At 35.3% G+C, this 12,787-nt stretch overlaps 1 protein-coding gene across 50 annotated transcripts in view; it reads right to left on the bottom strand.

Moving 5' to 3' along the window:
- LOC125658761 (muscleblind-like protein 1) overlaps positions 1–12,787 on the bottom strand; it is a 126,377-nt gene that overhangs the window by 21,432 nt on the left and 92,158 nt on the right. For all 50 annotated transcript variants that reach the window (XM_056150118.1, XM_048890159.2, XM_056150085.1 and 47 more), the window contains one exon: positions 1,387–1,566. In XM_056150118.1, coding sequence (XP_056006093.1) covers positions 1,387–1,566 — 180 coding nt within the window. The remainder of the gene's footprint in view (positions 1–1,386; positions 1,567–12,787) is intronic.

Below are 12,787 nucleotides of genomic sequence, written 5' to 3' on the forward strand. Positions count from 1 at the left end.
CAATCAGAGCTCTTGTTAGATAATGATGAAAATAATCTCTAACATAAGCTGTAATTGGCTGGAGGCTGAATTTCTTTTAAAGTTATTAAGTACCACAGTAATGAACCAATTACAGCTTTTGCTAGACATTAAAAAAAAATATATATACATATATATAAACATCGCCTGCGCCATCTAGCAATAGTATACTAAACACAGAAGAATGAGTTCATTATTTAAGTTTTGCAAGCTGTCTGATGGAGAAAAATAAAATAAAATGCAGATCCAATCTAGCATGGCAAAGTCACTGAAACACATTTATTTAAATAGCTCTCATGTCTATAAGAGTTACCTGCCTTGCAACTGATTCTCTATTTTCAAAAAGGTTTTATTGAGGATAGAAAATTCTGAATTAATACAAAAAACTATGTAGGAAATAGTCTGAATTTAGATTTTTGATTTTCAATCTATCCCAGATGTTCCAGTTACGTTGCCAAGTTGTTATCAATCTATCATAAACAAGTAACATTCAACTGATGAAAATAATCATTGCATAAACATGGCATATATATCAACATCTCTGAAATGGTTGCAAGCTAGAGTTTTTGCATAGTTTGTTTGCTCCTTCAAATGCAAGTTTTAATATAAAGACAATATTTTTGTGCACTTGCATTCTAGATGTGCTGATTAATAGAGAGAACACTTAACTCCTTGCAGTTAGTCCACACACCCAAGAAATTCAACATTTTATAAGGTTACAATTTAATTTGGCTTAATTATTCTAAAAATTAATTTTAAAAAAAGAGAAACACTGTCATATGATTTAGCTTCATTTGACCATTTAACACTGAGACATACTAAAATAAATATTCCCTCCCAGACTAATCAATTATACATAGCAAAGTTTGATGTACTTGCAGGACTGCATTAGCAGTATTGAAAACCCACTGAAACGCTAGTGATGTGAAATGCTTTTTATGGTGGACTACATTGATTAAGATTTATGTCGGAACAAATATATTCACAAATCGCGCTGCTTTATGGCAAGAAAGCCCATAAAAAACCTAAAAGCAAACTCATCCATGGAGAGTTCAATGTTTGCTGTCTGCAATTTACGGAAATGTCACTTGACATAACTCTTTCAGACAAACCCCTGTGGTTGTCAATAGAGAATTAATATCACTATTAGCTTAAAATGACCATTTGGTCTTGTACAGGAGGAAAAAAAACCTTCCAAAGACCTGTTTGTAATTTAAATTGAGATGAGACATTTTTTTTTCAAGAATAAGAGCTTCAAGCAATAAAACAATATTAAGAAACTACTGGATTTCAGGCAGATAAAGCATTAGCAATCATGTCGACCTGTGTATAGCGATTATAAAGTACAACAGAGATTTAAGAACTCACAATGGTCGGCATCATCCCCGGTACCATTCCCGCTGATGGCATTAAAGTCTGTGCTGCAGCAGCTTGCATTTGTAAATTTTTTAGAATTAGATTATTACGGCCATTTTGTAGAAGCTGTTCTCGTAAGTGTTGTGGTGGATGGAGATATTTACACGGCGGGTCTTTCCTCTGACACTTTCCCTGAAATAAATAAAAAAAAAATCATAGTTTTGAATGAAAAATCTCTCTTCCACCTATCTAAAATTGATTTCTAAAGATCTAAAATAATTTTCTTCAATGACTCAAAAAGGCATGACGTGTTTATAAATGCCAAAACGAGCAGACATCTTTCATTAAAGACAAAGACAGTGAAGCGTTCTCAAAATACATTGGATCACACAAATCACATGAAAATTGCGGTTTTGTAATAATGAGAAAGAAGAACTTCCTACACATAATCCCTTTTCGTTACTGCAGGAAGCGCACTGATTTGGAAACATTTAAATGTTTGAGCAATTTTGCCTAGTCCAGTCCTTAAACTAGCCTAGCCACAATCGTAATGTCTGAACTCCTCCAGAGTAGAGGTTGTTATCTTGCTAAATACTGATACAATTTGTGTTCCTCACAAAGCTCCTTGTTTGGTGCCTGGCAAACAAGTCAGATTACTCCAGCACCCTGAATAGTATCTCCAGTAGAAATTCAGATTATGAGTCGTATGGAGCATAAAGGCCCCCATTCATGCAATTTGTTTCTCTTTCAGTAAAATATCAGATATATTTAGAGAAAGAAATTGTATATTATCAAATGCCCTAATCAAATCCAATAGAAAAACTGCTTATCCATCGTACAAAATCAGAAAACGGGACCAACAACAATACATGGAAAGTTGAAAGAAGAAAACGTCGAGCACATTGAACAAATGACCATTGAGCAGAAAGGCATTGAAATAGCAATCAAAAGACTAATTAGTTATTGGAGAGGGAAAAGGAAAATTTGAATACTTTATCTGAAACTAGATTGTGGGAACATGCATGCATTCCTAGTAATTAACTTGGTATAGTACCTGCAGCTACAAATCATAGGTGATTCATTTCAGCTACACACACCTTTAATTTTCTTTTTTCGCTTGCAAAAACTTATCATTAATGGTGTCTTGTCTAGGTAAAATAATGTACATGAAAAGAATCTAATGACAGTTCATATGTGAAACACAAATTCATTAGGAGACCTGGATAGGAAACACACACGAGAGAGACATGGAACGTGTTGTCATAATAAGTAGTACATATCCACATCATTAAATGATCATATTATCTTAATACTCCTAAAAAACATTCAGATGGAAACCCAAAACAAGAACAGCAAACTCTCTTAATTTGTTTGGCCCTTTGCCAGCAGCCTAATTTGACGTGGCCAGGGCAATGCATCAAAAATTTTATGAAAAAGAGAAAACTCAGGGCCCATTATGATTTGGATCGATTCTCAGAGACCTGGTCTAGACACCATGTAAATGAAGCAGCTTTCTGACCCTCCATCACAACTTTAAGCCCTAAAATCTTGGAAGTTATAAGCCAGGAGTCAAAAAATGAGCTAATTACAAAGGCTAATTCCTGTGAAAAGAATGCAGCCCTCCAACTTTCAATAACATGTCATATGAAACAATAATGAATTACAAAATTCATATTTCAATAGTTGATAATGTCTTTTACTTTATTGAATATTTTTCTTTCATTCCATCAACCTGAATTTAAATTGTGTTCAATCTTCTATATTTCCTACACATGTTCTGCATAATTAATTTTTTGCAGACATAATGGATCCTGGGCAAGGCACCAATGAGTACACTAACAGCTTTGTCATAGACAATAAAGACAAATCAAAAACCTTCTGAAAATGTATACACCAAGTAATGCACATTTCTCAAGAAACCTTCAAATGGTTGCACTGTTTTGTTTTATGTCGTCAACTTCCAAAATTTTATGTTAAATTTTCAATTACTTGTGCACCCGGTATACTGTGACATGGCATAATTTTAATACAAATCTACTTGAGCTATACAGAATAAGCTGAAACGAAGCTCTAAAAAGCCTCAATCCTTATACATACAAGTGATCTTATATCAGTATGTTTAATTTGCTATTATTCTTGAATGATAATAAAATGTCTGGGTTATACTTCCTTGCCTAACTCAATCATCAACAAAATTAAGTTACCTAATTACAAGCTTATGTAACATTCATTGTAAATGAAGACACAGTGTATTAAACACTCAGGCATTCCATGTCCCAGACACATCATTTTACAGCACTTAACCATCAATATATATAATATCTTTCATTCACGCAGAGTGAGAGAGGGGTATCTTTACAGTAACTCAGTGAGATACAAGTTTTATTGCTTTCAGATCACTTCATTTCTTCTTGTGAGAAGCTGGCACCTTCAGACTTTTGTTTCTACAGCATCCCCAGACACTCTAAAAAAACTCCACAGATTATGTAACTCGACAGAGAATAGAGCCAAATATTTCAGTCTGTCTGAAGCAAATTTATAAAAGCATGCAGGCAAAAAGATGTGAAATGCTTTTGACATTTTTACTTTTAAAAAAATAATGAAATAATACCTAAACATAATCAAACAACCTTTATTTTCTGTTTCCAAATACAAACCAATGACTTGCTGATAGCTGTAAGGATACAGATGCAATTTATCACCATGCAGCTATTTGTCCTGTTTTAAAGTCAAGTTACTTTGTGACAAGTCTTGCTGTATTCCTAATGAAAAGAATAATTGACCTTACATATATCATCTAGAAAAATCTCCCGATTACTACTTAATGTTTACTAATACTACCTGCAGTGCAAGTTTTCATAAATTTATTGATCACATTATCAACTGTCTCTTTTCCTCAAAGTTTTAAGCATGCGGTGTTGACAGAGGCGGGGAGTATGAGGTTTAACAACAGCAGAAAGACATATAAGAATGGGATAAAGATTGTTCCTTTGATCACAGAGTCTATAGTTTAAAATTGTCTAATTTGAAAGCATCTTTACTTTGTGATGGTCAAATAGGGCCCTGACATGATAGAAAATGCTCAAGTTAACAGTAGTTGTCAGCAATGCTTATTCAGACCTTGAGTTTACAGCAATGTTTACTCAGACCTTGAGTTTACAGTAATGTTTACTCAGACCTTGAGTTTACAGTAATGCTTAATTTGGCCTTAGAGTTTACAGTAATGCTGTTTACAGTAATACTTAGGATATTGAAGAATAGGAATATGAGCACAAATATCCATTTATGGCCTGCCCAATGCAATGAAATATCAATGAACTAACCCAAATACTGCCAATATGACATAACTATATAATGGTGCAATAGTAATGCCATATTTCACTTTGCCTCCAGATTAAACTGCTTTTGCTGGGATTTCTCTCCTCATGAAAAATAATGCTGAAACTTATAGTAATACTTCTACACGGAAGAGGTTTTCTAAGTTGCTAAAACTTGTAACTAATCCCATGGTATATTTATATGTTCAAATGTTCTTATCTGAAACGTTTATATGTTAAAATCAAAACTGGGTAGCCTACAGTGTTAAAATGTCTCCTAAAAGGCATTACATGGAAGCTGCAAGATGTTTTGGTAAATGTCAATGTTCTTCCAGGCTCTATCTGTAAATATTGACTTATGCCTTACAGCATACTTATAAATGCTAGTTTATTTCATATGATAAAAATTCATTGCCCTCAATTCCGCTGCACTTTGTAACTGGGTTAACCTGTCTCATCCATTGTGTTATTGACAGGCTGACATTTTACACAACACGGTCAGAATTAAAAAATTTCAACAAGTGCTGCCTCAGCTCTTTTGTCAGTACACACAGGTTTGTAGAATCCATGCAGTCATCCTAAAAATAATTAATTTTCTGTACTAAGTTTCAACCCTGAAATAGTGTTTTCAGTCCCAGGGGCCAAATACATGTATAACTAAATGACACTGCACCCTTTAAATGCACAGGATATGTAACAATTTTACTAATTCACTGCAACCTGTCAAATGGCAATTTACCCTGTGATGGATTAGCTAGGGTCAGGGCCTGTAAGCCACCACTTTTCTGAAAGTGGATGTTCTCTAATGCACCAGGAGACGTCTTCAAACCTGTCAACTGGTTCTACTTTGAAACACAACTGGGACAAATCAAATGCAGTTGAATGTGCCCCTTTTGCATCAGAGCGCAATATCATTTAAAGGTTTAGTTGGACTGGTGTATACAGAGACCCACAAAATATATTTCAGCAAATGAGAATTTCCATCTCCACCCCTCTTTGATGACATAGAGCACCATATTGTGGGCCCCGAGGGAAGTCCTAGCAATATGTGTATGCAATCTCCTTAATTTATCAGCTGTCAATCATACAACTCCCCTGATCAGTTAGCTAATTGTCCATCTCTCATTATATTTTTCTTACTATCAGATAGTTATTTCATTGAATCCTATCAAAATTCCTTGGGGTATTTCATCGACAGAGTCCAACCTTATTCCCTTACCATAAATATTGTATCACTATCACAATACAGCCATCGTCAATGACAATATCATGAGCCTGTCGCCAATATTTATTTTTTCCTATATGTGTAGCAAGTTATTACCTCCCCTTACTTATACTCGTCAAACTATAAATTAAGTATAGGATGGAAACTTTATCATTTGAAATTTCAGTGAATAATTTGATAACTAAATCAACATGATTTTTTTCCCCTGTTCAATTGATATCCCTCTACCTATATAATCAAATAAAGTTATACATGAAATATTAAATTTTTGTAGTGTGGGTAAATATATTCACAAGCCATATCATATTACAGAAGTTCTTGTATTCTGATCAGGCATTATCTTAATTTTTCTTTCCAAGAAAATTCATTTGCCTCTTGTGGGCTTGAATTAAGTTCACTGTGATAAAGATCTGATAAGCACATGGCACATGCATCTAGTTGACTTCTCAACCACTCCCAGTGGTCAGTCTGCTATTAATAATAAAATCCCTCCAATCATCAGGAAGCCTGGTCAAACTTGCACAGCTGTGATATTTACATGGCCAGCAATGACCCCTAGCTGACCTCTCTGTCTATGCTGACCATACAATAAACAAACAAACTGTATGGACAATAAACTCTCCTGATTTAAATGTCAATGTTGACTCCAGTAAATCTGTATTATTAAAACACACCTTACAACAGTATAAAAGGAGGCTATATGAAGATACACTACAAACTATACACAGTTCTAAACAATTACTCAACTCAAATAGCGTTTCTTAGAGAAGATACTAACTCTAGCTTTTGTTGTTTCACAGTCCCCAAAAATGTGATCTCTTTTGTTAGAAGGTAAAAATGGTGTACACAGATTGACATCACAGTGGCCCGGCCCTTATACTGACTTTACCAACAATATGCACAATAGAACACCGATAGAAAATGTACAGCTAACATGGTTTCATGAAAATATTTTGAAGATCTGTATTTCTTTTTCTTGTGTTATTCGCAACTTCCACATCTAAGCATGATCGAGACCAAGAGATCAAAACCAGACACACTAAGGTGACTAACAAATCACTTTAAATTACTCTATTACAGGCCTAAACCCTTCATTATTCATCATAAAAATGCAAATATCAGGCCAAATCGAAAGTATGGCTTTAAAATGTTGGTAGAGAGTCAAATTGATTACCCTGTGTCTATTACGTGCACATGAATATTGCCGGTCATTAGTGCAGCTTCCTAATACATGAAATCCAAACTGATTCCCCATATTCTGTCCAACACTTAAACTCTGAAGAAATTAGCATACAATTTTTAACTGCCTGTGTAAAACAATGAATAAAAAGGGCTGCACACAGATTGAGAAATTAAATACTCGAGAAACTATTAATTTTTCTGGGTCAATCGAAATTAAATTCCATGTTATCTGTTCGTGCTAGGGTTACCTAGTATTCAGTTGTAGAGAATAAGAGACTTTAATGGATAACAAAGATTTCTCTAATGGATACACAGCCCTATCTTACATAACAACACTGTTTAATAACTCTGAAGATTTTCAGCATGTGTATTATCTAATACTCCCACTGTACCAAAATGTGGTTATCTGTTTCACTAAAACACCTCGACATGCTGTAGATGAGCACTTTCTAGGGCCGCTAAAACTGTAACTCGCCCCAAACATCAAAAAGTTCGGCTGGAGTCTGCGATTGCTGAGCTACTACAAACAACAGGAGACTTTCATTTGTGTTCAGAGCTGATGGAATTTACATGTTTTTAAGGCAGCTGGATTTCGGTTGCCGTATTAACAGATGGAACACTGTTAATAGATTCAATTCTCTAGCGACCAAGTGTTTACTTTACTTCACAAGTTTGACTATAAACACATCCACAGGCCAGGGACAGTCTTGATTGCTGAATCCACACTTTCTATCCAAACTCAATTTGCTTTGTAGGTATAAATTTACTGATTTTTGTGATGCATGTGGGTCCATCCTTTCCCCTGAGCTACAAGGATTGGATGTTTAAATACATGTACTGCAAATTATCAGAGGGATCAAAGGGATAAAAGAAACTTCAGCAACTTTTAAATATTATATGCGCGTTTAGTATTTACACCTCACACACACAAGAGAGCTTTTGTTTACTCTGGTAATATTGTATTTGTTCGAAATTAAGGCCATTTTCTTGAGAGTTCTGAAACTGGATTACACAAACCATTGAAAAGAAATTCAATCTAAAAGATTTGGTTCTTTTAAGCTTTTACCATTTACTTAAAGGAAAACCTAAAGTGAAACCAATTCAAGTACATTGGGCCTACACTTGACTAAATGGTAGGTCTTTTTTTTTTTTAAAACTATGATCAGGACCCTTACCTCCCTCCCTTCACACAGAAAATAACTGCTGAGTTGACAGTCATTACAGGATAGGTAGGTGTGTAGGTGGAACTAGTAACTGACCAGACACCATCAGTCAATCCGATAACCTCTCACTCTATAACACACTTACAGACCTTTTATCAAGTTTCTTTAAACCTTGGGCACAAATGAACTTCCGTCATGAAGTAGTAAGACTGAATGATATGCAATAGTTCAGAATACTGTGATCTGCACCAAATCAGTTCCATAACATAAAGGTTTTTAAACTTAATTTTAATCAAGCCTTTCAATACCGAATATAGATTTTTATTATTTTTTTTTTATATATATCTGAACACTTCATGAACTTTTCGAGATGTTTTTATTTCTGGACAAATGGAAGCAATGATCATAAACAACACTGACATTTAATAAACCAGTTCTGGTTTCCTTTACTGCTCAGTGTCATAATTTTTTTCATTTGATACCAATCCTACACGTTGGTTGCTCCACCCATATTTTAATATCTCACTACAGAACCTTGCACCTTTTTCTCGGCAACGTTTTTATGCATGATATTTAGCAGACAACATTCAAAAATTATATGCACCTTTTACACCTGAAGTACTTAATCTCTGCAAGAATGAAACAACCCACAAATATTTAATTCCAGAAAACTCCTTATGCAGCATTAGTCACTGTCTATGGACACCTTACACCTGGACTACACAGGTATTCCCCCCAATATTTCTTCTCACCTCCTAGTGTTGATATCACAGCATCTCAGCCAGGTGATAACAAGGTTTATTGTCTTTGTGAGTTACAGAGGTCAATTCAGGTGAAAAGTAAAAGCATTTCTGGGTTTTTTTAATATATACACACAGTATATGGGGGTGCAAGAATTAGTATGCATGGTTATAAATAAAATTTGATCTATAAGGTGCCCCCCCCCCCCCCCCTGTTGCCAAATCTTTGTCCTCCAAGCTGCAATTTCCTCTTGCACAAAGAAAAATTTCATTTAGGAATCTCCTTCCAAACTTTAATTACAATTTTTTTTTTTCGGATGGAAGGGAAGAGAGTCGTAATCATAGGTGGCTGAAGCTGTGTGATTTTACAGCAGTAGATTTGACTTAACCCCTGTGGCCAGGCTTGAAGCTAGTGGTGAATATTTCAGCTGCTGAGTGTCTATAAATGGTAACCTTGCATGACAGGGAAACATTTCTAATCCTGGCTTTGGTGAAACCCTTAGGACATCACAACATGAAAAACCACCATTCTACACTGCTGGATACATCTGCAACATCAACAAGGGGTAAAACTTCTACACAAAGAGGTAACCTCTACAATGACCTTGGTATACCTTCTTCAACATCAATCACTTCACTACATCACAAACAATTTGGCTGTTTAATTAATGGAATCCGATTGGATGATTACTTTCATTTATCATTAAAAACAAGGGGAGAAAGGTCTCAGATTTCACCTTAGATATTTATCTACTTGTTTAACTGCATGGTTGATTCACCTGCTCAATATACCTGGTCAAGGTGATTAATCAACTGTTTATGTCATTGGCCTGTGTTTTATTGCCCTGGTCAATACACCACACGCCAATCAGTCTCAGCAATAATTGTCAATTATCGCCTCCATGAATGCTGAACACAGCTTAATCATTGGCCCATCACCTGCCACTTTCATATCATATCTAGAATGTAGGGGTATTTAAGTGACAATTAAGAATGACATTGTGTATAGTATAACACCAGAGATTGCTTTCCCTACCAGGGAGGACAGCACTTTTGCTGTTGATTGCAAGATACATACCTGTTCATGGATCTGATCATTCAACTACTGGTAAATGTAGATGGTAAAAGCTGACAGAAAAACTGGATATGAATGAAAAAGAAAACTACCCATTCTATTTGTTTGCTTATTGATCATTTTACTATAGGTCTACATCAGATCACAATGCATATCAATGATTATGAATTATAATATATTGTCTTGCAGATTCTTGGAGTGACCCCCCCCCCCCTTCCATTTTTGATGACAAATTTAATAGCTAGGTCACAGAGAATCATTCAACAAATAAATAAGTGGTAATTGGTGGGGGGGGGGGGGGGGGGGGGGGGGGGGGGGGGGGGGGGGGGGGGTGTCAGACATTTATTTTGACTGAAGGAATTAACATACTCCTTTTTTATGACTACCCCCTCTCTCTACCACTTATTCATATTCATTTGTTGAATGATAGGTTGAAAGTTTTCACAGTGATGAATATTACCATGGCAACAAAGTATACATACATGTTGTACCCTATTGACATTGCCATTCTCTGCGACCAATTAAATTTGTCATCTAAATTTGGGGAATGGGTATGTGTCTCTCCATGGTGATCTGGTGTAGATCTATATAGTAAAATAATCAATAAGCAAACAAATAGAATGGGTGGTTTTCTTTTTTCCATTCATATCCAATTTTTCTTTTTATTGCATAATCATTAAAATAGTGCATTTTATGCGACTACCATAAAATTACCACATCGAAAACAGCAACAAATGTCAGCATTTGATGGCCTTCGGCCTGACAGATATGATAACCAATCACTATAGAAAATTGACAAAAACTGCTGCACTATGCTAATCCTGGTCGGCTTCAGTCTCCGACAATGGGATTTATTGCCAAAATATGCCTCTCTCTCTCATTCCATTCCATTATTTTGCAAACTTTCTCCATCAAAATGAAGATTTACATCAAGATATTTTACATTACTGGGGATTATGCAGTCATCATTTTGCAGTCAATTAAAAAATTACATCAGAAATTTTGAAATCGAATACCGAGCTAGAGGAAGGTTCCTTTTTCACATTTGCATTAAGAAAGGATTACAATGGCTCTTTTTATCTCCAAATTCAGTGACCATAAATTATATTCATAAGTTTATCCAAACCAATTCAGTATTCCTCAATTAAGTCGACTACTTTCCCCAATTTTCAAGATGAAACAGCTGCGTAGAGAAAAACTACGCCATGTTTTTAGTACTGTTCAGGATTTATCTCTCCCATCAACCTAAGCAAGAGGTCTTGTTCACTTTGTTAGATTTTTGCCCCATAAAATATATTATACCTACATATGTCAGACAGCTATGGGATATAAAGAGTTCATTTTTGTTTGTGATGTCATTAGTAAATCCCTTCGATATACAATCTGCCCTAGGTTTTGCAGGCAAAGAGAAACTCAGGACAGATTTCAATGCAAGATAGCATTCATTTCACAGACAGTGTTAGCCGATATACAATGATATTAACCCCATTATACAACATTGTTTAAGACTTCTAAGATTACATTGTATATCAATATTTATTACAAAAAACTATCAAATAGTAAGCGATAACTTACAACAACAAAATTACCAGCGAATGTAGAATTTGATAAACCACAGCAACCTGCTTTCTCAATTCACATCTACTTGGTCTTAAATTCTAAATGAAACGACAGCTAGCTTGAACAATGTGAAACTGAATGTATGACTAAATGCAAATCTATATCTCATGGGAAAACAACCACCCCTCCTTTTGTTAGATCTCAGGGTATTAAACAACCACCTCCACCTTTTGTTAAATCTCAGGGTATTAAAACAACCACCCCCTTCTTTTGTTGAATCTCAGAGTATTAAATCAACCATCCTTTGCTTCTGTAATCTCAGAGCACCCCCCCCCCCCCCTTCTTTTGGATAATTTGTTAGATTTGACTTTCTAGTTGTTAAGATCATGTCCTATTCTAGACCACGACATGCTGAACAAAATAAATTCATTTTTAAAACAAAACCCAGCAACAGTAGAATTGTAAATTACCACCATGGAGAAAATCAATGTCATATATGCAAAAGGGACATATATATCTGGATTACAGATGGAAGACTACTGGAAGACATCAAGTCGAAGATGAAATGCATGCGCTTGTCCTACCCCATTCTCTAGATCGGGGGGGGGGGGGGGGGGGGGGGGGGGGGGGGGGGGGGACGACGACAAATAGGACATATCATACAAATCAGAAAATGATAAATCAAGCAAAATTACTATTCATAACAATGTCCTTCATGAAGATGACAGTGAAATTGGGGAGTTATATAGACCTACTAAATGACTTTGGGTTGGAATTTGGTATTGTTGCAATATATATCAAACTTCATTTGAGAACTTTACAGTTTCCTTTTCTTTCATCAATATTGAGCTCCTTAAGATGCTCTGATTCTCAGCAAGGCTCGGAATCATGTGTTTTATCCAGATAGTTATTCATATAAAAAATTTGGGCTTTTATATATATATATTTTTTTTTTTTTTTTGGAGGGGGGGGGGGGGATGGGGGCTGACTACCATTTGTTGCAGTTTCAGTCCCATGATGATTTAGAAAACTGCAGATATCTTCAGAAACTTCTCAAGCATCAACATATTGACTTATCTTTATATTCAGCACTTTTACTTTAAAGTACATTATAGATGTAGTAATCAAATCAAATGCAAAATAAAAAAAAA

The sequence above is a fragment of the Ostrea edulis genome, chromosome 9, assembly GCF_947568905.1.
Source record: "Ostrea edulis chromosome 9, xbOstEdul1.1, whole genome shotgun sequence".
In the NCBI taxonomy this organism is placed as follows: Eukaryota; Metazoa; Mollusca; class Bivalvia; order Ostreida; family Ostreidae; genus Ostrea; species Ostrea edulis.